Source organism: Vanessa cardui, chromosome 30 (genome assembly GCF_905220365.1).
Source record: "Vanessa cardui chromosome 30, ilVanCard2.1, whole genome shotgun sequence".
NCBI lineage: Eukaryota > Metazoa > Arthropoda > Insecta > Lepidoptera > Nymphalidae > Vanessa > Vanessa cardui.
Window position 1 is genome coordinate 2,692,444 of NC_061152.1, and position 23,515 is coordinate 2,715,958.

General features: G+C 34.6%; 2 protein-coding genes across 2 annotated transcripts; both read left to right on the forward strand.

Annotated features, from left to right (window-relative positions):
- Nucleotides 1-3,326: 3,326 nt before the first annotated feature.
- Nucleotides 3,327-7,197, forward strand: LOC124542215 (facilitated trehalose transporter Tret1-like). Its single transcript, XM_047120161.1, has 3 exons — nt 3,327-3,612; nt 5,208-5,346; nt 5,941-7,197. Exons 1-3 carry the CDS (start codon nt 3,526-3,528, stop codon nt 7,158-7,160), a joined length of 1,446 nt encoding a protein of 481 aa, XP_046976117.1. The 5' UTR covers nt 3,327-3,525; the 3' UTR covers nt 7,161-7,197.
- Nucleotides 7,198-7,581: 384 nt separating this feature from the next.
- On the forward strand, nt 7,582-23,461 carry LOC124542338 (zinc finger protein 99-like). Its single transcript, XM_047120309.1, has 10 exons — nt 7,582-8,114; nt 9,083-9,220; nt 11,222-11,680; nt 13,796-13,978; nt 14,816-14,922; nt 15,419-15,529; nt 16,720-16,923; nt 17,930-18,041; nt 22,255-22,362; nt 23,267-23,461. Exons 1-10 carry the CDS (start codon nt 7,971-7,973, stop codon nt 23,453-23,455), a joined length of 1,755 nt encoding a protein of 584 aa, XP_046976265.1. The 5' UTR covers nt 7,582-7,970; the 3' UTR covers nt 23,456-23,461.
- The last annotated feature ends 54 nt before the right edge of the window (nt 23,462-23,515 follow it).

Here is a 23,515-nt window from a genome sequence, read left to right on the forward strand (position 1 = left end):
TTGAAGTTTGAGTTAAACTAAGTTACTTTAACTCAGTGTAACCCATGCACAAAGGACATAGACATCTTAGTTCTCAAGATTAGTGGTGCATTGACGATTTAAGGGATGTTTAATATTCCTTATACCCCATAATATTGATGCATTTTAGTGTTGGTATCTACTTACCATCAAGTTACTCTATAAATTGTTCTAAAGACATAAATTTTAATTGTTCCTCTATCTATTTTCTATTTTCTACCCTATGTATTTCATGAAGTTAACTCATGGTCATGTAAACAATAATTAAATATATCTTTAGCTTATATTTAGTACATAATATTTTTATTATCCTTCGTGAACTAGTCATGAAGCAACATAAACACATTATTATTACATTAGTAGTAATTAAAACATGGATAATTATATTTACATTACAGTACCGAATGTGTTTTTGTTGTGATTTTTTACTTATTTAGTTTTCATCGCATACTCATTCTCATTGTATGTATCTATTTTGAAACTTTTTGTAATAGTGTTTTAATTGTTTTGTATTTATTACGGTGTGTCTTGTTGGTGCTAATAAATTAACAAATAAAGACTTTAATCTCTATTGAACAACATCCTCCCATCCTCTTGAGGGCAATATGAGCCGCTTATTTATGATTTATGCTTAACAACGACAGCCAGTAAATTCCCACTGCTGGGCTAAAGGCCTCCTCTCCTTTTAGGAGAAGGTTCGGAACATATTCCACCACGCTGTTTAAATGCGGGTTGGTGGAATACACATGAGGCAGAGTTTCTATGAAATTTGTCACATGCAGGTTTCCTCACGATGTTTTCCTTCACCGCTGAGCACGAGATGAATTATAAACACAAATTAAGCGCATAAATCAGCGATGCTTGCTTGGGTTTGAACCCGCAATCATCGGTTAAGATGCACGCGTTCTAACCACTGGGCTATCTCGACTCAATTATAAGGACGGTTATAATTATTTCGGCAGTTTTCTTACAAGCACAATGATGAACAAGTTTTTTATCCCTTGATTGAAGGCGAATAAATGTTATGAAGAGCAATTTATCCGATTAGCTAAACCATTTGGGGACCCATATAATCCGTATTCAATAGAAAAAAGCGAAAATCAAATCTACTAGACTAGAGATAACGTCATGGAATATGTTCCAAACCTTCTCCTCAAAGGGAGAGGAGGTCTTTAGCCCAGCAGAGGGAATTTACAGGCTGTTGCTGTTGTTGTTATTGTATGAAGAAACTACTTTTAATATTTATATTGAAGATCAAACGTACAATAAAACAACAATGTACAATCAAAGAATAATGTGATTTTTGGATCTTAACAATAAAACAACAATGCCTCATCTCATCTACCTGTTAATAAAGTTTATTTTTATTTAATTCAATTTAATTTGATTTAAAATAACGCGACGAAATATATGAAAGACCAACATTCAAAATAAAATAAAGTTTTAATCGTTATTATCAATACAACTGATTGTTACTTAAAATTTAAAAGGAAATGCCTTAATAATACAATTTATCTACCGTGGAATTTTAGCAAGGCGAAATAACAATTAATGTATGCGTTTAAGCTAATTAAAAACAGCTGTTCAATGTAACGTCATTTAATTGTCATCTTTGTTTGAAACAAATCTCCAAACATTGATTATTTACTTTACGGCTTTGAATACTTGGTTAGTCTTATAATTTATTCAGCGGCAATGATATAGTTTATATTATGGTAGATTATTAATTACGTTCTCCTTTACATGACATGATAAATATTTTTGTTAAAATGTGGTTTGAATTTAAACACAGTTTTCGGTTGAAATTTAATTAATCTAACCATAGAGATTTTAATATTCGGACATTGTACACATATGTAGAAAATTTATTTTGTTTTTGATAAATTTTGTTATATCTCCAATTTTCGTTAGTACGATAATTAATCAAACAATAATTAAAATTACAGACTTCACGTTGCTGAAAGAAATATGTTACAGGCACAAGCCAAAAAAAAATTGAATTTGTAAACCAGGTGTCCGACCGATTACAGATTTATTTGCTGTGACAAGTAACGTAACAGCACAAAGAAATTTGGCAACTCTTTTCTTTGTCGCACTGCCAAAAGATGGGACTCTTTACCAGTACGCGTATTTCCCTCCTTTTATAATCTGGGTGCCTTCATACGAGGCTTGAAGAGCGGGCTGGCATGGCGAGGGTGACTAGTGCAGCTCATTCTTGCTGTCCGCACTAGTTGTCTTCGCGTTTGGACTCCAATTCCACTTCACATCAGATGGATTGGAATCATATACCCGGATAATGTGTAAGAAAAAACCGCCTCTTAAACCGTCATGCCATACCTCACCCCTCTTTTCTTCTTTTGTGTGCGTCACACTTACTAAATATTCGATTCTATAAATGTCATTTAGATATCAATATTAACATAAAGTTAGTTATTAGTTCAATGAACCAGATGATTTAAATGAAATTAAACCTCCTTGGAGATAAGAAGTCCTTAACCTGTATTCATGTGTTTTATGTATTTTGTATTAAATTAAAAATAAAATACGTATTAATATCAGTGTATATTAAACATTAAAAAATATAAATATACATATCTATGGAAAGTAATTAATTTTATCAATCGTTATGTTCGGTTTTCTACAGACTTCAAAAATGAATAATAATTTTAACAAAAAGAAAAACCGACTTTTAAGTATTTTTGACGATCTCCGTGGTCGAGTGGTGTGTACGTCGGTTTTCATGGGTACGCCACTCTGAGGTTCTGGGTTCGATTCCCAGCCGAGTCAATGTAGATTATTATTTGTTTTCTATGTTGTCTTGGGTCTGGGTGTTTGTCGTACCGTCGTTACTTCTGATTTTCCATAACACAAGTGCTTTAGCTACTTACATTGGGATCAGAGTAATGTATGTGATGTTGTCTCATATTTTAAAAGTAGTCTAATATTTTTCATTTCATTTTACTTAGGAGGACTCTAAAAAAAAATATTTTTATTACTTCTTATTGCAAATTTGTTTGTTTTAAAATAGTGTTTTGTTTGAAATGGTTTTTCTTTATGTTAAAATTTTTCTTTATGAATAAGTCTAATAAACTATGTTACCTTACCAACACTTAGTTTTTTTAAGACAAGATTACATATATAACTTCAATACATTTTATATTCTTGTAAAAGGATTAACTTTCGTTATTGTGGTCTACGAGCAACCATCGGAACATCTTTCGTCTGAAATTCGTACAAGGTTGATTTATATGTTATAAAATACGTTCCGTTTACCTTATAAATAAACCTATGTACTGAATTTCAGCTATCAAAACACAAGTTTTAGTTGTGCGTTGATAGTCAGAAAGGAAATACGACTACTTAATAAATATAGATAAAAAATAATAATTTCATACAACCACTATCAAACATGATCCCGAAGTTACAAATACAACTTTTAATTTAATTAATAATCTGATTTAGTTCGAGTGTTTTTATAATAACAATTGGCGTTCTTAAAATTTCAAAATGAGCTCCTGTCATTACGAAGAAGTGAGAAATGATACTGATTGTGAGGAGGATCAAAAGGAATCGGTTCAATCAATTTTGAAACAGGTAAGTTATGTTTCACTGTTAAACATAAGCCTCCCCAAGAGCGCGCCACGTTGCTCTGTCCTCTGCGTCCCTCATCCAGCTTCTACCGGCGATCTGCGAATGTCGTAAGACAAGACATTATGCTTAGACTTTTAGAATTTTTTTTTTTTTAGAAAAATCTTTCCTACGTTCAGCAGTGCACAGCAGTGGGCTGATGATGATGATGATGAAGTTATGTTTAATTTTTGAAGAGCTATTTCTGTTCAAATAATACATTCGATAGGCATCCCCAAAAACGGAACTAGTTTATTGGTTGTTTTAAATAATATTTCTCAAAGATAATTTTAGACAATAGATAACGTTCGATCGATATTTTAACTTAAAAATAAAAAACAAACTCTTTAAACTCCGTGGTAAATACCTCGATATCTCGGTCCTAGGTTAAAATCCTGGATCCTATTTCATGCATTCAAATTCCTCATCCAAGATCTCTATTCTATGTTGAATACTATCTCATCGAACTAACGAAAAGTAGAAAGCGAGATCTGTCTTCTTAGAGAGAGCACATCGCGCATGCGTATGAGTCAGTAGCAGCACAGTCAGTATGCAAATAGAGAGCAGCAGCCAGCATACTGACTGTTCTATTTCCATTAAATATCGTTTCCATCAATGTTATATTATCAGTATTGTTATCGACAACAACGACATCAGCCTGTATATTTCTGTCAATTTCCCACTGCTAGGCTAAGGCCTTCTCTTCCTTTCAGGAAAAGGTTTGGAGCAAATGCCACCACGCTGCTCCAATGCGGGTGTTGGATTCACATGTTTTTTTTTATGGAATAGGTTAGCGGACGAGCATATGGATCACTTGATAATAAGTGGCCACCATCACCCATAGACAATGACGCTGTAATAAATACTAAATATTCCTTCGTCAATGCGCCACCAACCTTGGGAACTAAGATGTTATGTCCTTTGTGCCTGTAGTTACACTGGCTCATTCACCCTTCAAACCGGAACACAACAATACTGAGTACTGTTGTTTGGCGGTGGAATAACTGATAAGTGGGTGGTACCTACCCTGGCGGGCTTGCACAAAGACCTACCACCAAGTAAATGTGGCAGAATTTCATTGAAATTAGATACATTCACGTTACCTCACGATGTTTTCCTTCAACTAGCTGGAAATGAATTATAAACTTAAATTAAGCACATGAAAATTCAGTAATGCTTGCCTGGGTTTGAACTCGCAATTATCGTATTAGATGCACGCGTTTTAATCACTAGGCTATCTCGGCTCATGTACATATATTACCAGTATTGCTATACAAAAACCTAAAAAGTTATGAAAATAATATAGATATTTGTTGAAAGACATTATCACACATTACTCTCCAAGCGAGTTAGTTGAGACCAAATCTAGACCGAACTATTCGACGGATGTGAAACTATTGTTATATTATATGTGTAGTATCTAATAATAAAAGTTATATACATACATAAAAGTCACATTGTAATTGTTAATTTTGCAATTAATAACTCTCAAATGTTGAGTTATTGCATTACACTTTTTATATAATAGATGATACATACTGAAAGGAGCTTTATGTTTTTAGACATTCATAGCAACAACAGTATGGATGCAGTATTTTGTGGCGGGCCTGTGTGTTGGCGCACCCACAGTATTTATACCACAGATAAGAAATGAAGCTAATTCAACAACTATCATTGATGACGAACTGGGCTCTTGGCTTTGTAAGTATAAAAAAAAAATAATATGTAGTATTTATTTGAACTCGATAAACTCAATAACTACTGAACGGCTTTTTATACGAGTTTCATTAATCCTAATATAGCCAATGGAAGTAGGCAAAAAGATAAATATGTCTTAAACTTATTTCACGCGATTTGCTTATAATTCAGCTATGTTGTATTGATATATCTTTGTATATAATGCAATATTTTGAACACTTAACTACTTATTTCTCCTTAAATTTAAGTTCTAAAATTCCAATAACACTTTTATCGATATTCCAAATGTCATTTCTTAGCAAATTCATAGTCACTTGGCTGTCAAATGCATTGTATGTTTTTGTCTTATTTCTAGTTGAGCTTGGAATAGAGTATAAACAAACGCCTAACCAATAACCGTATCAATATGGAGTTTTATTTAAACTATATGTATAACACTAAACGTTTTATATAGAATCTTATTCCGTGCTAATTCAAAATATATTTAAATCCTTAACGTATATATATGTTTATCTACTTTTACGATAGGATACTTTATTAACTTCACTAACGCCGAGCCTGTTAATAACAAGTCAGAATTGCATATTCTAATTCCAGATTCTACAAGCAGCTTCGCCATGTACCCCTGGATTTTTATCCTACCAATGATGGCGAGCCGCTACGGTAGGAAACTACCACAACTCGTGACAGCTGTCTGCACGACGATAACATTCGTGATCCTCTACTACGCTCAAAATCCGTATCACATTCTGGTCTCTGAAGTCCTACAAGGATTTATTTACGGTGGAAATATAACGATACGAATCCTCATAACAACTGAATACACATCAGCAAAATATCGCGGGTTATTCTTGTCAATTAAATCAGCGTGTTTCTTCTGGGGAATATGGGTCGCTAATGCAATTGGTACATACTTCTATTGGAAAAACATTGCTATAGTCGGTTTCTTTTGTTCGATATATACTTACACTGTTATATTTTGGCCCGAATCACCATATTGGTTGGCAAGTAAAGAGAGGTTTGAAGAGTGTAAAACGTCGTATAGATGGATATACGGTTACAGTGTGCATTCAGAAAAGAAATTAAAGGATTTGATATCTTGGTACAATGATAGAGAGGACAATGTCGACTTTTTTAAAATGCTCAGAGACAAAGAGTTTTATAAACCGATATTATTGTGCATGTCAACAGTTATACAGTATCATTTATCGGGAAAAGTCGTATGTTTTTTGTATATATTGGATATTTTTAAGAGTATTACAAGCGATACGGCCACCGCGTATGCAGCTATGTTGATTCTGGATGGTGTTTCAGTTTTCGGCATGTATGTCGGTTCGTATTTATCAAAAGTCCTAAAACGCCGAACGCTGTACATGTGGACGTCATTTATTGGTGTATTCTTCTTATTGATGATATCGATATACTTGTATCTTGTTAGGTTTTCAATTTTAACCGAAAATAATTACATAACAATAGGTTTACTAGCGATATATACGATATCAATTAGTTGTGGGCCAATGATCTTATGTTTATCTATTTATGGTGAATTTATTCCCATAAAATATCAATTGTATTCATATATGATAACGGGGCTGACATTTGCTGTATTTTTCTCCGCTGTGGTTAAATTAACACCATCGATTCTAGCTGCTTTCGGTGTAGACGGTACTTTTCTATTTTACTTCGTAACGTTTGGTTTATGTACAGTATATTTATACGTATACATGCCGGAAACTAAAAATAAAACACAAAAAGAAATCGAGTTATTTTTTAAGGATGATAGTATAAAGAATTCGGAAAGCAGTCCTCTTAAATAAATTAGAATTTATTATTAATTAAAAGAGATCTTAATTTTTGCAGGTTAATCTGATAGATGGTATTTTTATGTGGGTTATTTTTGTGTTTATGTAAACAAACTTAGAATAAAATAATTGATAAGATTAATTACGAAATTAGCATTTAAAATGATAGCTAAATATAAAATAATTTAACAAAAAGTTTAGGCTGATTAAATTAGTTTCCTGTTTGAGATTTACTATTTTTATAGTAATTTTAGTAAAAAACTTTCTTGGTCCGAAATCTATTTGTTATGTTGTAAATAAATAAAAAAAAATATTCATACAGTTATTTCATTAAAGAAATCCTTATTTTAAAATATTACTTAAGTTGCTGTTTAAATTATTTGATAAGCACTATGTTACAATGCATATATGATATACACGATATAAAACTAAATAGTTAATATGGAATAATTCGCAATAAAGAAATGACCAAAGTCCTAATTAGTGTAAAATTTATAACTTGGCAACATATTTATCTTAAAATTTGACATTTGTCAATTGTCAAATTTATTTATATCTCAGAATTCAGACAGAAAAATTAAATCGTTATCGGTTTGCCAAATGCCTATTAATTTCAGATACTGAGCGTTAAATTTGAATAAAAGGATATATTTTAAATTATGATACACAGCTATCAATGTTTATTGTTTGAAAAATATAGCCCTTTGACATAAGAATAAGAGTAAACGATAAAAAAAAAACAAATGTAAACATATTTATGATGCATAACATTCCACTAAATTAAGTACATAAATAAATAAATAAAAAGCTAAGTTGTGAAGTATCATGGAAGATACTTCTGAGTTAACATTAAAAAATATCTGTTGTACATGTTTAAGTGTAGATAGAAATTTAATGCAGCTTAGTCGTGTTGACGATGGTGTAAATAAATTGTTTTTTCTACTATCATATGATTCTGACGCCTATGAGGTAAGTTTATCCATGTTTGATTTTTATAGATATAGAAAGACTTACTAGAAATGATCATTGCCCATGCAAAATTCAAATAAAAAAAAATAACAGTATAAATTAGTTTAATCAATGTTTTTAAAATGTTTCGTATTAAACTGCAATAGTGCAATCTAGATTATAGTGTCTCCAAAGAATAAAATAGCATGATGTGTGGTTTAATTTTCAATTATGTGTTACATTAATCTGTAGTCAATTTAAAAAAAAAGACTTGCAAAATATGATTCATTTTTACTTTATTATTACCAAAACTAATACTTTTTGTGTATTTTAATTATTGATGTAAATAAATGTATCACGTCTGTATCTATTTTATTTTTATTATATTGAATTATGAACCAAGATTTGAAGTATTAATTTTTGTGTTAATTAAAGAATTACTATTTTTTTTTCCTTGTTTTTATAATGTAGTTAGTGAGATGGGCTAATGAGCCACCCAATGATAAGAGGCTACCACATACACTTTACCTCTCTAAGAAATATTAAACACTCTTTACATCAATATGGGAGCTAATACATACACCATTTGTGCCTGTAGTTACACCGGCTCCTTAAAGGGTAAACATATATTGGAAAACAACAATACTGAGCATTGCTATTTGATATATATACATCAGGCACCTACCACCCTACCACCAAGTAACAAGTGTTTTCTGAAAAATACTTTTTATTTCATTATTAATATACAAAACTGAAAACTTGCTAAGTAATGGACATTTGTTATTCCTAAGACATTAAAATCAATAAAACAAAATCAAAATATACTTTATTCAAGTAGGCTTCTACAAGCATCTTTTACTATAATAAGAGTAGCTATAGCTGGTTTGGAATGAGGATTCTAACAAAAAGAACCGGCAAGAAACTTGGTAATTACTTTTCATCAAAATTGAAAATACTAAGTCCAAGAATTAACAAACAACCAATTTTAGGCAATGTTCCAAAAAGATGCCGTTAAATTGTTCATCTGCTGGGAGTGTAAGGCTCTCATGGTGAAGCTGTGCAAGTTCAGGAACCAGGCTTGTATCGCACAGAAACAGTTAACTGATATCACGGACGGTAAAGTTGATGTAAGTTATTCAGAAGAGTTAGAGTTTGTTTGTTTGTATGATAGGGTTGTCTATGGAATCATTTCTTTTTATTTGATATAGCTATATTATTCTATATATTATATCCTTTTTTTATTAATAGTTATATCTGTGCGAAGTGTGGGGATTTGGTAGTTTATTAATAATATTTCAATGACTTTGCTTGCTTTATAAATGTTCATATATTATAACTAATATATATATATTTTTGCTATGGCAGACAAGCATTTGGGCCACCAATTGGTCACCAACACCCAACACCAATAGACAATGGCACTGTAAGAAACATTAACTATTCCTTTCATCGCCAATGTACCACTAACCTTGGGAACTGAGATGTTATGTCCCTTGTGCCTGTAGTTACAGCTCACTCACCCTTCAAACAGGAACACAAAAATACCAAGTACTGTTGTTTGGTGGTAGAATATCAGATGAGTGGGTGGTACCTACCCAGCTTGGACAAAGCCTTACCGCCCAGTGATATATTTTTATATAAATTAAAATTCAATATATCTTGTGAAAGGCAAGTTATTTAATTAACTGTTACCCGCTACTTGGCTCAGTAGAATATGAATACATTTACAAATTAACATACAATATTATGTTTATGATTAGTATTCAAGGAGGTCTTACCTCTTTGTTTCCAAAAAAGTAGCCTATATATTCTCTAGACTAGACTAAACTCAAAATAGTTTCAATAAATCTTGTACAAAAAATAATTTATAATTTTAAATATTAATACTTAGAAATATTTTATAATGTCGATTGATTAAGTAAACGATAAATTTGTCTTCAGTGTCTTTAGACTATTTGTATACTAAATTTCATATAAATCGGTCCATTAGTTTTGACGTGAAAGCGAGACAGACATTAGTCACCAACCCGCATTGGAATAGCGTGGTGGAATATGTTCCAAACCCTCTCCTTAATAGGAAAGGTGGCTTTAGCCCAGCAGTGGGAAATTTACAGGCTGTTACTTTACTTACTTTTATAGTAACAATGGTATCAATAATTTTGCCTGATATAAGTTTATCGTAACTGCTATTATTAGTTGTTTCTTATTATCAAATGCGAGTAAAATTCCTAGAGTTCGTATTACTGGCACTCTTTCTGTTGGCGTAGTAAATATTCCTAGATAATAGTTGTTATTGCATGTGTTGTTTATGTCACCGTGAAATAGGCTATTTGACAATGCAAAAAATAAATTGTGAATTATTGTAATCACTATATATTATGAGTTTAAAAATGGTTAATAGGAAACTTGAAAATACTACTTAATTTATTCAAAAATCAATAAAGTAAAATGCATTTTTTCAAACGTTTGTCACGTGACACAAAACGCTCCTGATTGGCCAGTCTTATGATGAAGTCACTGTACTGTACCACAGATTAAAATACAAGAAAGTGACGTCACCGACCACATTGCAGCGCCATATGGTCCAAGTAGCGTTTTTGCGCGCTATTTAAATATGGAATTTTTAATATTATATTTTTCGGCAAATATTTACTAGAAATAAAAAACACAACTTTTACGGGGTTCCTTAACTTCTACTAAATAATATAAAATGGATTTTAAAAACCAGTCAAATAGCCTATTGTAAATACCCTTAGATTATAATCTATCTTGCGAGATTGTGAACGGTCAAAATATTGTGAATCGTAACATACTGATAACAATTTAACGCATATATTATAATCTATCGAAGTAAATTTCAGTTAAATTTTAAAAATTCTAATCTAACCGAAATATTATGAAATATTGAAGTAGTGTTGTATTGTAAGTTGTATAAACGTTCACAATATTTCGACAGTTTACAATCTCACGAAATAGATTGTAATCTAACGAATTTTGTAATCTTGCAATACATATAAAATGATCAACAAATTATCTTTAACACGTTTAAGCTTGATTTGATTTATCATTGCTCTTAATATCTATTTGTATTCAATTCAATTATATAACAATACGAATTTTAATTTTAGTTAAAATCAAAGATCATAACTCTTTCACAACTAACACATTACCACCAAACGTCATACGATATAGAATATGTCGCAAACGATGAAACTATCGATAATTTCATAGATTGTGGACCGGATATAGATTTTATCAAAACGGAAAGCGACACTGACGATATACCACTGTCGAATTTGCATAAAATCAAAAATAATGAACCTCTTTCGAATGACGTCACTGAAAATAATTCTGACAGATATACCGTTGAAAAAAAAATTAAACATTCAAATGACAAAGATTTGACAGATGATAAAAGTGATTTATATTCTATAATTCAAATGTCAGAAGATGAAATGACAGCGAGTATAGAGAAGAGAAAATGTATGGACAGTTACGTCAACGCGTCAAGCAAATGTGAGTCGTGTGTGGAAGGATTTAAAGACTATAATGAACTGGAGAAGCACAATCTGGAGTTACATGTCGAGGTAATTTTTTTTTTTTAAGGTTCTTTACACTGACTAACCAGAGCTAGGTCGAAATATATGTAAGCTTATTAGTTGCCCGCGCCTTCTTTCGTGTTTTACGGTATTGGTTGTCATGTGTCAGGCATAAAAGTAGCCTATGTCCTTTCTTAGAGTTTGCTTCATACCGAATTTCATCAAAATCGGTTCAGCTGTTTGGTCGTGAAAAAGTGTCAGAGTTAATTTCACATTTATAATATTAATAAAGATATATATATTTTTATTATCATTACATTTAAAACTAACTATATTTCCCCCCCACAATCTCTCTTATTTCACTCGCGATTACTATTTCCCCCACAATCTTTTCTCAAACTCGCCATTAAAGCGTAGTGGAAATAATTCCATAACTGCTTTTTAAAAGGTATATTTAGCGCACCAGTTATTGCAGATTGTTACTTTTTAACTTAGTAATATACCGTTCATTTATTACATAAGACGTTTTTTCTATTCTAAGATGGGAAGGGATTTCGATACTCCTTACATAAGAAAAAAAATCGCAGATTAAAAATTATTTTAAAAAAGGCGGGAAACCGCGCGATGCCAAGTTTGACACAGATGCGTGCCTTTTCGACCTTTTAAATTAATATTTCAAAAAATTGTTTCTATGAAAAATAAACATTACAATAAACCAAACGTTTATTCCTATTATTTATATTAATATTTCCTTTCTGTTATGTATGAGTCTTACGTCTTACTTTATTAATAGTAAACAGGTTGGAAAAAGTGGGGGTCGCCTATTCTTTTTTTTTTCTTATAATAGGGGGTCAAAAACAAGCAAAAATTTGTAAACCTGTAATTGTTTAAAAATTTAAACGCTTGACCCTTGGAGTAGTGGTGCAAAAAGCTTCCAAAAGTATAACACCTCGCCTCATTGCCTCCACTGGTGACAGGAAGGCTGGTTCGTTTGCCCAGAGGATCGGAATTGCGATTCAACTTGGAAATGCTGCTGGCATTCTTGCCGCCATTTCAGACGGTTAAGGTTTATACAGTAACTATAGTCTGTTCGCGTTAAGAATGCAGTGAGTTGTCATTGTTTACCGGCCTGACTCCGCCCCCTTTGACCAATCAAATCTTTTCAAATTACAAAGTCAAGTTCACATTTAATTAATTATTAACTTATATTTTTATAATAATTTAAATTTTGTTTATTTATATATTTATATTTAATTTATTCAAGCTGTACACGTAATAATTAATGTAACCTATAGCTACTAGATGACGTTATGTCAAAATATGTAAATTTCTACATCGCGATGGCAAGATTCGCAAACGATCGTATATAGTGTTAAGAATTTTGTGGATTAAACACCCCGGTGACGCTGTAGAGGCCAAAAGGGCCAACAGTAGTACACAGTTCGAAAAAAAAAAAGATTAAACATGACTTTCAGTGGCAGCCATTGGTTTTACTATTAAACAGGAACCTTAGGATCGAATGATATAAGTTATTCACAAGTAATTTGTTTGTTTAAATTGTTCGTTTATTTAAATTTTTATTATTATTAACTGATATTTAAAAAAAATGAATATTATATTATTATAAAAAACAAATATAATTTATTGGAATTTTAACACAAATATGCATACACCTTCACCCTGCTGTTAAAAAAGATTTGATTGGTCAGGGGGCGGAGTAAAGCCGGTGAACAATGACAACTCACTGCATTCTTAACGCGAACAGACTATAGTTTTAGTTCATATATGTATTTTTAGAACCAGAAGTAGGAAGTAGGTTAACCTCTAAAACAATTATCTTTAATTTAAAATAACAATCAATCTACCACAATAGAAAAACATTTAGTCTACAACACAAATAACCAACAATAATCACATTACACCGTAATAATTATATTCGCGATCTCAATCTGTCAACTACGAATCTCCCGCCTTTTTTTTTAAAAAAAAGGGAACTTGTGTGACTTGACGCAGATGTTGCTTGTTTATTCCAACAGTATATATTTAAGCATTTAATGTTATTAATTCTTATGTTAGCAAAAATAGTCTTAATTTATTGTCATAACCATGGACGTCAAAATTTTGTTTGAAATATATGTTTTTTTATATAAAATCTCCTTCCAGAAACATAAACACATACAATGTGATATATGTTATGTGTATATAAAGCAGAAAGCGTTCTCCGAACACAGAGATGAACACTATAGGAAATATATGTGCAATACATGCGACTTTGTGTTTTATAGTCTGGAGATATTAGCTAAACATTTGAAGCTTGAACATTCGTTTGATATTAAGTGGAGTAAGGTTGGTATTACAGTGATAATCTGGTAGGTATCCTGCCTGTGTATTTCGACATCGCGCAAAAAGTTGTAACATGATTTTTGGCAAAAATACGATTTTGCTATAGTACGATACAACTCAGATTTAGCATCGGCAAGATTCGTAAAACCGATCACATTTTAATTGAGAACGCTATCCCCAATTATCAGTATTTATTTCTTATGTGAATATGATCTTTACACAAACGCAATAACTTATATTAATATTAACTAGCTATTACCCGTGACTTTGCTCGCGTAGAAGATGAATACATTTATACCGTCCTTTGTATACCGCATTGGTGTGTATTTCACCCCTTAGGGTAGAATATACTCATACTACCCATTTTGAACCAGTAGCCCAAAAATAGTTTAATGCTTCTAAATTTAAAAATAACGAATTTCCATACAAACTTTTAACCTCTATTCCATCCCCTTAAGAGCTTAATTTCCTACGTTTCTACCTAAGTGGGTGTTTCATAAAAAGATCCTACTCACCAAATTTTATGGATAGTTTATAATGGAATAGTTTACAAACTCAAATAACTTTATTCAATATAGAAGTAATACACTTTCTTATTGATGGTCAATTGAAACACTACCACCGGTTCGGAAAAGAAAATACCCTGACCTGAGAAGAACCGGCGAAAGAAACTCAGCGGGTTTTTCTTGTCTCATATATTATATATTTTAAATAATTAAATATGAAATGTAATAGCCAGGAGGCGATCGTTTCATTCCCAAGGTGTGCTATCGATATAAAAATAACAACATATTACTTTATAATTATAGATTAAGATTATTTAAGTAAAATTTCTTTCAGATCAGAAGAAAGATTATAAAGATGTCGGAATCGAAATCTAAACGAAATAAGACAGATTCGAAAACTCAGAACGGATATCTCTGTATGGAATGCAACAAATATTTCGAGTAAGTTCTTTAGCCTTCACTACATAGTATAAAACAAAGTCGCTTACTGTCTGTAGTTATGTATGCTCAGATCTTTGAAATTACGCAACGGATTTTGATGCGGTTTTTATCAATAGATAGATTGATTCAAGAGTAATGTTTATGTACTAATACATGCACAATATAGTAGACTGATTTTTTTTACAAGTTTCTGAAGTGATGTCGTTAATAAGCTCAGTAATAATAATAACAGCCTCTTCTCCCTTTGAGACGGTTCGGAACATATTCCACCGTGCTATTCCAATGCGGATCGGTGGAATACACATGTGGCAGAATTTCTATGGAATAAGACACATGCATCCTCAAGATGTTTTCCTTCACCGAGCAAAAGATGAATTATAAACACAAATTAAGCACATATATATAGCGGTGCTTGCCTGGGTTTGAACTCACAGTCATCGGTTAAGATGCTCGTTCTAACCACGCTTCCATCACAGCCTTATCTATCTTTTTGCAGAAACAAAAATAAAAGATACAAGCACATACAGAAGTTCCACAGAGACGGTTTTGAGTGTTCAACTTGTGGAAAGAAGTTTGCCTTCAAAAATACTCTCAATAGACATGAGATGTAAGTATTAGGTCTTGAGGCCCCGGGGCTCCAATGCAGTGGGGGCCCTAGACCAACAGAAGCGCGGAGACCCTATTAATTATATAATGAACTAGCTGTGCCTGCGACCTTGTTTGTCGCGTTTGAATATAACAAAAGAAATATATTATTGTAGCCCAAGTTACTCCTTATTATATCAGTTATCTGCCAGTGAAAGTCCCGTCAAAATCGGTCCAGCCGTTCCAAATGTTAATTTGTATATGTACCGTGTATACATACATATGCATTGGGTAAAAAAGGGACTATTTTAATATTACAAAAAGACACTCCAATTTTATTATATGTATAGATTAAAAAGCTTTTTTTCATTTTGTAAACGGTGTATCGGTAACTTTTAAAGTATTAAGTAACATTATTATAATTGGACTATAACTCGTTATCTGTTAAGTCGCTGAAAACTGGGGCCCCCACTCATGTGGAGGCCCAAGGGCAGTTGCCCCGGTTGCCCTCTAAATACGGCCCTGGTATTATTGCTAGTAGACTTACTACGTACTATTTTTTTTATCTGTTTTTAATATAACCACTACTATCTAGTTTATGCCTGTGGTTTCTCTCGTTTTAAGGGCTGGTTGTCATGTCAGGCATAAAAGTAGCCTATGGAACTTTGGCGCTCAAATTTCATCAGATTCGGTTCAGCGGTTTGGTCGTGAAGCGACAGACAGACAAAGTTACTTTCACATATATAATATTAATATAGATTTACTGTTAGTATAATTAAATCAATTTTGTTCTGAATAATATAACAGTTAAAATAATTAAAATTTACAAACACAAGTAGGTAAGTTTGAATAGTATAGTACGACACAACTTAGATGTAGCATCGGCAAATTCAATAAAACCGATTGCAACCGATTCACACAACCAACAGAAACAGCTCCCTATCGCGCCACTCGACGCTATTCGTCGCTATAGATTCCCGCGTCAGTTCGACCCGAGACAGCGAGTGCGTGTAAAGCGACGCGTCAAATTGACGAATATATTAGGTTACATGATATTACGAGTTGTTACGTTTGCGTAAAGATCATATTCACATGAGAAATAAATATTGATAATTTGGGATAGCGTACTTAATTCGGATGTGATCGGTTTTACGAATTTTGCCGATGGTAACTAATTTATCCCTTCATATAATACTAAGAGTATGTCGATAGACTCCACCGCGGTCCGCTGCCTCGAGAACAGTGCCCCACATGCGGCAAGATGGTGCGCGCAGACTTGCGACAGTCGCACGCGCGCACCCACGCGCTGCGACAGGCGCACGACTGTCGCGCGTGCGACAAGAGCTTCGTATCTCGCGCGTCATATGAGAACCACCTCAAGTACTCACGTCGGCACGCCGTCACAGATGTCCTCAAGTGAGTTGCACTTATTATTATACGGAACCTTTTTTGTCTGTTTGAACGCTCTTATCTCAGGAACTATCTACCCGATTTGGGTATTTATGTATAATAAAATGTCTCATGTAAAAATAAATTTACAAAGAATGTGTTTTTGTACCGTTCTTGCCTAAATAATAATAACTTCCAAAATTTAGGTATTTTTTGCCCAAAAATTGGTGTTTATAAAAGAGCAGTTTATGATATCTTAAAATGTTAATTGTTTGTAACTCTTTTACCTAAAGTGATAATGTATTTGCAGTTTTTATTTTACTTTCAATTTTAATTTAATTCAATTTGTTATTTTTTTTTTGTGTATTAGCTTTAAGTGGAAACTAAATTGATTTGAGATTTTTGTTTTATATTACAGTGTTTTTAAAATTGTTTGTTTCCCAAATAAATAGATCAAGCCGAGATGGCCGCGTGGTTAGAACGCGTGCATCTTAACCGCTGACTGCGGGTTCACATCCAAGCACCACTATATATATGTGCTTAATTTGTGTTTATAATTCATCTCGTGCTCGGTGAAGGAAAACATCGTGAGGATGCATGTGTCCAATTTCATGGAAATTCTGCCACATTTACTTAGTGGTAGGGCTTTGTGGAAGCCCGCCTGGGTAGGTACCACCCACTTATCAGTTATTCCACCGCCAAACAACAGTACTCAGTATTGTTGTGTTCCGGTTTGAAGGGTGAGTGAGCGGCAACTACAGGCACAAGGGACATGACATCTTAGTTCCCAAGCTTGGTGGCACATTGACGATGTAAGGAATAGTTAATATTTCTTACAGCGTCATTGTCTATGGGTGATGGTGACTTACCATCAGGTGGCCCATATGCTCGTCCGCCAACCTGTACCATACAAAAAACAACTTCACCAGCTGTTTCTAATTTTGATGTCGGTTTAATTTTTCAAAATTATTTATATGTCAAGTTATTTACCTATGCTGTAACTCCCAACTCAAATATCAGGACGTTTTTTCAGATACAAATGTTCAATGTGCGAGAAAGGCTACAGATCTCGGGGGGAACTTCGCGATCACGTAAATTACCAGCACATGGGGAAGACGCAGCACAAGTGCCCCATATGTGATAAGGTGAGCCGTGCCCCGGAAAGCACTATCTGTTCTAGCCCCATTTTTGTTCGTAGGTGACATCTTTGAAATTAAGGTCCTGGTTATGGGGATTGGCAGGATTGGGGATTGGACGAGCCGAGATGGCCCAGTGGTTAGAACGCGTGCATCTTAACCGATGATTGCGGGTTCAAACCCGGGCAAGCATCGCTGTTTCATGTGCTTAATTTGACTTTATAATTCATCTCGTGCTCAGCGGTGAAGGAAAACATCGCGAGGAAACCTGCATGTGACAAATTTCATAGAAACTCTGCCACATGTGTATTCCACCAACCCGCATTGGAACAGCGTGGTGGAATATGTTCGAAGCCTTCTTCTCAAAAGGAGAGGAGGCCTTTAGCCCAGCAGTGGGAATTTACAGGCTGTTGTTGTTGTTGAATGGGGATTGGGGACGGGTATGTGGGACTTAACTGAGGCCATGAGAGTCCCGTGTTAAGGCCTAATGCCATGTCCTACCCACTAAAATCATCCTCGCTCAGGGCCTGTAACCGCGGCCTCACCAGCGTTAGTGCGCGCCTTCCTCCTCATCATTCATTGGCTCCGCCGCTGACTGCCGGTATAACACAACTGGGAGTGAACACTGACTCACTCGCCCTTTATCCCAGAACACAACAATACCAAGAATTGTTCCTGTTATGATATTCAAGCCGGTTAATCGTAATGACGACCGCCATGGTCGGGTGGTGTGTATGCCGGTTTTCATGGGTACGCCACTCCGAGGTACCGGGTACGATCGGCCGAGTCAATGTAGATTATCATTAGTTTTCTATGTCGTCTCGGGTCTGGGTGTTTGTACCGTCGTTACTTCTGATCTTCCACAACACAAGTGCTTCAGCTACTTACATTGGAATCAGAGTAATGTATGTGATGTTGTCTCATATTTATTTATTATCGTGGCCGTAGGCAGGCGGCGGTTTTGGGGGTTCAAACCCCCCCCGAAATTTTTTCGCTAACCGCTATCGTATTATCAAAAAAATATTTTGCGCTAATTCAACAAACAAAACGTAAGTATTTATTGATTTTTTCAGAAAATTCAGCCGTTTGGTCTAGATACGACAATAAATCTACACAAAATGAATCATTTTACGCAAAGACTAGAGGCAGTAATAATCATACCCTTATTCACATTTTATTAAAATACTAATTTTTAATGTCATAATGTCATGTTAGTAATTTTAGATACTAAAGAAGATAAACCTTTTACAGAGTGCCGTTATATTTTGAAATATGTAAGACAGATTGTAAAGGTGGAGGTGATAGGGGTGACTATTTGCAATAATTTTAACCCTCATATGGATACTCCAAACGTGAACCATTATTGAGTTATCACGATTTTTAGCCTTTTTCAAGTTATTTTAAAAAAGTATCAATTAAAATCTATTTTTTTTTTGTTTTATAAAAAACGATTAAACACTGGATATTTGTCAATATTTGAACAATAATTATAGGTCCATATTTAAAAATGCGAGACGGAAAACTAAAAATTTTTTTTCCTCAAAAATGCCTTAAAAACTAAAAAAAATCATTATAAGTAATCTTGGTATGCAGATTATTTTAAAAACATAACCGTTTTCTTAGCTTTCCAATTTATAAAAAGAAGGAAATTATTTCAAATCAATCGAAATAAAATGATCAGAAAGGACGCTGGTGGGAATTCGTAGGCGAACATGAACGAATTTGTATTAAAATAAAATTTAGGAACAGAAACAGTTCAATAGCTAAGTTATAAATAAGACATTTTGTAATATAGCTTAGATAAAGTATTAATAATCCGAGAAACTCTCTATAACATAGCACAGCACACACAGTATGTTCTACAGTGTATAATGCAGAATTCTATCCTTACTATTCTCACGAAGAAGTCCCTTAAAGGAAATTTATTTTTTATAAATATAAGCTTAACGCGTATTCAGGAGTCGCGTCTTATTTGGAAAATAACTCTGAACCATTAGAAGCTACATTTGATCAAGATGGGATTACTAACTATCAATGACATTTTCATTGGAGTGATAAAGTGTACAAAAATATCCTCATGTGATCCTCCTTAATAGACCAAATAGTCACCCCTATCACCTCCTAACGGATATACGTCAAATTACCAATAACCCTGTATATTTTATTGAGAATATTCATACTATATTATTAAAAAACAGATAGTCGGCGCTCTTTACCGACTAGTCACCGACTACGAAAGCAGCCGAACTCCTGGAAGAATAATTTGGTGCATCCTATCCCTAAAATGAGCAACCGCCCAAACCCGTCCAATTAAAGGCCAATGGCCATCACCTCCTTGTTTCGTTTCCATCGGGGTCTTTCGGCCAGTGATCTTCTAGATTACCTTAGTCATAGATGGGCGGAAGCAGTTGAGAGCAAGTGGGAGACATTGGCGGCCAGTCTGGACATAGCGAAGGCTTTCAATAGCGTATGGCACAAAGCGCTTCTTTCGAAGCTCCCTTCCTACGGGCTTACCGGGAAATTATGCAATTGGAGCACCAGCTTTTTGGCAGATCGGAACATTAAAGTCGTTATATGGTGCATGCTCTGATTTAAAATTCGTTAATGCCTGTGTTGCTCAAGGCTGCGTTCTATCACCCACTCTGTTTCTTCTGCATGCTCAGCAAGCCATGACAGTATATCACGCCGGCCCATTGCTTAAAACTATACAAGGCGCAAAATGAACCCCACATGGAATATTGCTCACAACTCTGGGCGGGTGCTCCCCAATACCAGCTTCTTCCATTTATCCGTCTCCAACGCAGAGCGGCTCGAATTATCGACGATCAAGCCCTTTTCGACCTGCATGATCCTTTAGCTTTGCGTAGAGATGTTAGATCACTCTGCATCTTCTACTTTCGAATATTTCACGAAAAAAGTTCGGACGCATTGTTTGGATTAATCCCGGCTGCGGAATTTCACCTTCGGACAACTCGTCAAAATTCCACCCGTTTCAACCGCACCACCTTAATGTTCAAAAAACCACAACATCACGATTTTTAAGACATTTTCTATCTCGCACAACCACTCTGTTGCAACAGCATTCGCCGACGCTTTTTCCGAACCGATACGACTACGGAACCTTAAAAAAAAGAGCGTACAAGGAGTACGCTCATTTTTTAAGGCCTTAAAGGCCGATAACGCACCTGCAAGCCCCACAGAGTTCCATGGGCGATGGTAATCACTTTCCATCAGGTGAGCCTCATGCTCGTTTGCCCCGATAACATAAAATTAGCCATCGGTTGTTTTTTAAATAAATATGTATAAATTATGTCTAATTTTAATATACCTACTTATGCTTATTTAAAAAAAAACCTGATTCTTTTTTCCTGGAGCACGAACCCCCCCCCGAAATGAAATCCTGGCTACGGCCCTGTTTATTATTATTTATAACTTATATCTGATCTTCGTCCTCCTAGTAGTTTCCTCATTACTGATGATCGTGACCACCATGCGTGTCCTCTCTCAGCTCTCCTGGGCACTTCGCACTACCTTCCTCCAGTCAAGTCTATTCTGTGCCATTCGTAGGCAAGTGAAGGAATATAAGCGTGGTTGTGGTAAATAATTAAAGCGTTTTAATTACAATCAGAGTTTTATTAAGATCTTGCAACGTGACGAAAGATGACATTTTTTGCACACTGGCGCCACACGTGCCTAAAACAAAAACTAATTTGGTTGCGTTCCTATTCAGACAACAGCAAGCCTGGCCACTGGATCCTGTAGACGCCTTTATTGTGTCTATCCATATATATACATATTTATGTCGTTGGAAAACAGGATGCCCTAAAGGTGGGTTTGGTGGTTGATCCGACATTTGGAAAATTACGCAACGGATTTTGATGCGGTTTCTTTTAATAGATAGATTGATTCAAGGGAGGGTTATATGTATAATATATGTACAACATAGTAGAAACACTGACAGTTTTACACGTGCACGCTGGGCGGGTCTGTATTAGTGAAATAGGGTTTGTAAGTCACCATCGCATTTGAGAGGTCAAATAATAACGGCTCGCATTGCCATGACATTTCCATTCGGGGTGACCTGCTCTTAAAAGTAAATCATCAAAACTTATTGGCAATTTTAATAATTAATTATGAAACACAGACAAATAAAGCGGGCGCCGTTATACATATCATATCTGATAGATTGTTTATTTGAATATTCTTTTTTTTTTGTTTGTAGGCGTTAGCTACTCGTCGCTGTATAACCCGCCACGTCAGACGCGCCCACCACGGCGTGAAGGAGAACGCGAGGGACAAAATATGCCAGACTTGTGGGAAGGCGTTTCGGGTGAGTTTCGTATAAGACGGTTTTTAGTAATTAGTTCTTGGGCTGTCAAGGGACTCCTACAGGAAATTGCTCTTAAACTCTCAAGCTGCTTCAAGACAAGCAATGCTGAATATTCATGTGCTTAATTTGTGTTTATAATTCATCTCGAGCTCGGGCGGTGACAGAAAACATCGTGAGGGTGAATGTGTCTAATTTCATCGATTTTCATTTTGATTTTATTGCCACATGTTTATTCCACCAACCTGCATTGGAGCAGCTTGGTTGATTATGCTCCAAACTTTCTCCTCGAAGGGTTATTGATAGATTTTTGTTGGTGACGGCCTTTGATGTGAAGACTCTTTTAACTATTCCGAGTCTGTTTCCACAGAGTATATCTATTTTGCTACAACGTGATGTCATAATATATCGCTCTCTTTCTCTACGTCATGCCGTCCTTCTCTTAAATAACTAAGCGTTCATAAAGACACGTACTTGTAGTAGTACACGTAATAGTAGTACTGTTCTGCGCCAGCGTGACGTCATAATATATCGCTCTCTTTCACTGCATCATGCCGTCCTTCTCTCAAGAAACTTATTTGTAGTATTGTATTGCGTCAACATTACGTCATAATATATTGCTCTCTTTGTCTACGTCATACCGTCCTCTCTAAGTAACAAAGTGTTCATAAAGACGCGTATAATTTATTTGTAGTATTGTATTGCGTCAACATTACGTCATAATATATTGCTCTCTTTGTCTACGTCATACCGTCCTCTCAAGTAACAAAGCGTTCATAAAGACGCGTATAACGTATTTGTAGTATTGTATAACGTCAACATGACGTCATAATACATCGCTCTCTTTTTCCCCATCATGCCGTCCTTCTCTAAAGCGACGAAGAGTTCACAAATACGTATTTTTCAGGATAAGAAGTGCCTTCGGGAACACGAGCTGATCCACACGGGCGAGAGGCCGCTGTCGTGCGACGTCTGCGGACGTTCGTTCAGACAGAGCGCGTCACTGTACACGCACAAGAAGCGAATCCATAACATTGTGCCGAAGCAGCGGATTGTTTTGCACACGGACAGCGAGAAGAACGAAATAAATGTTTAATATAAACAGTGAATTTGTTTTATTTAATACTAGTACTTTACTTGGTGGTAGGGCTCTGTG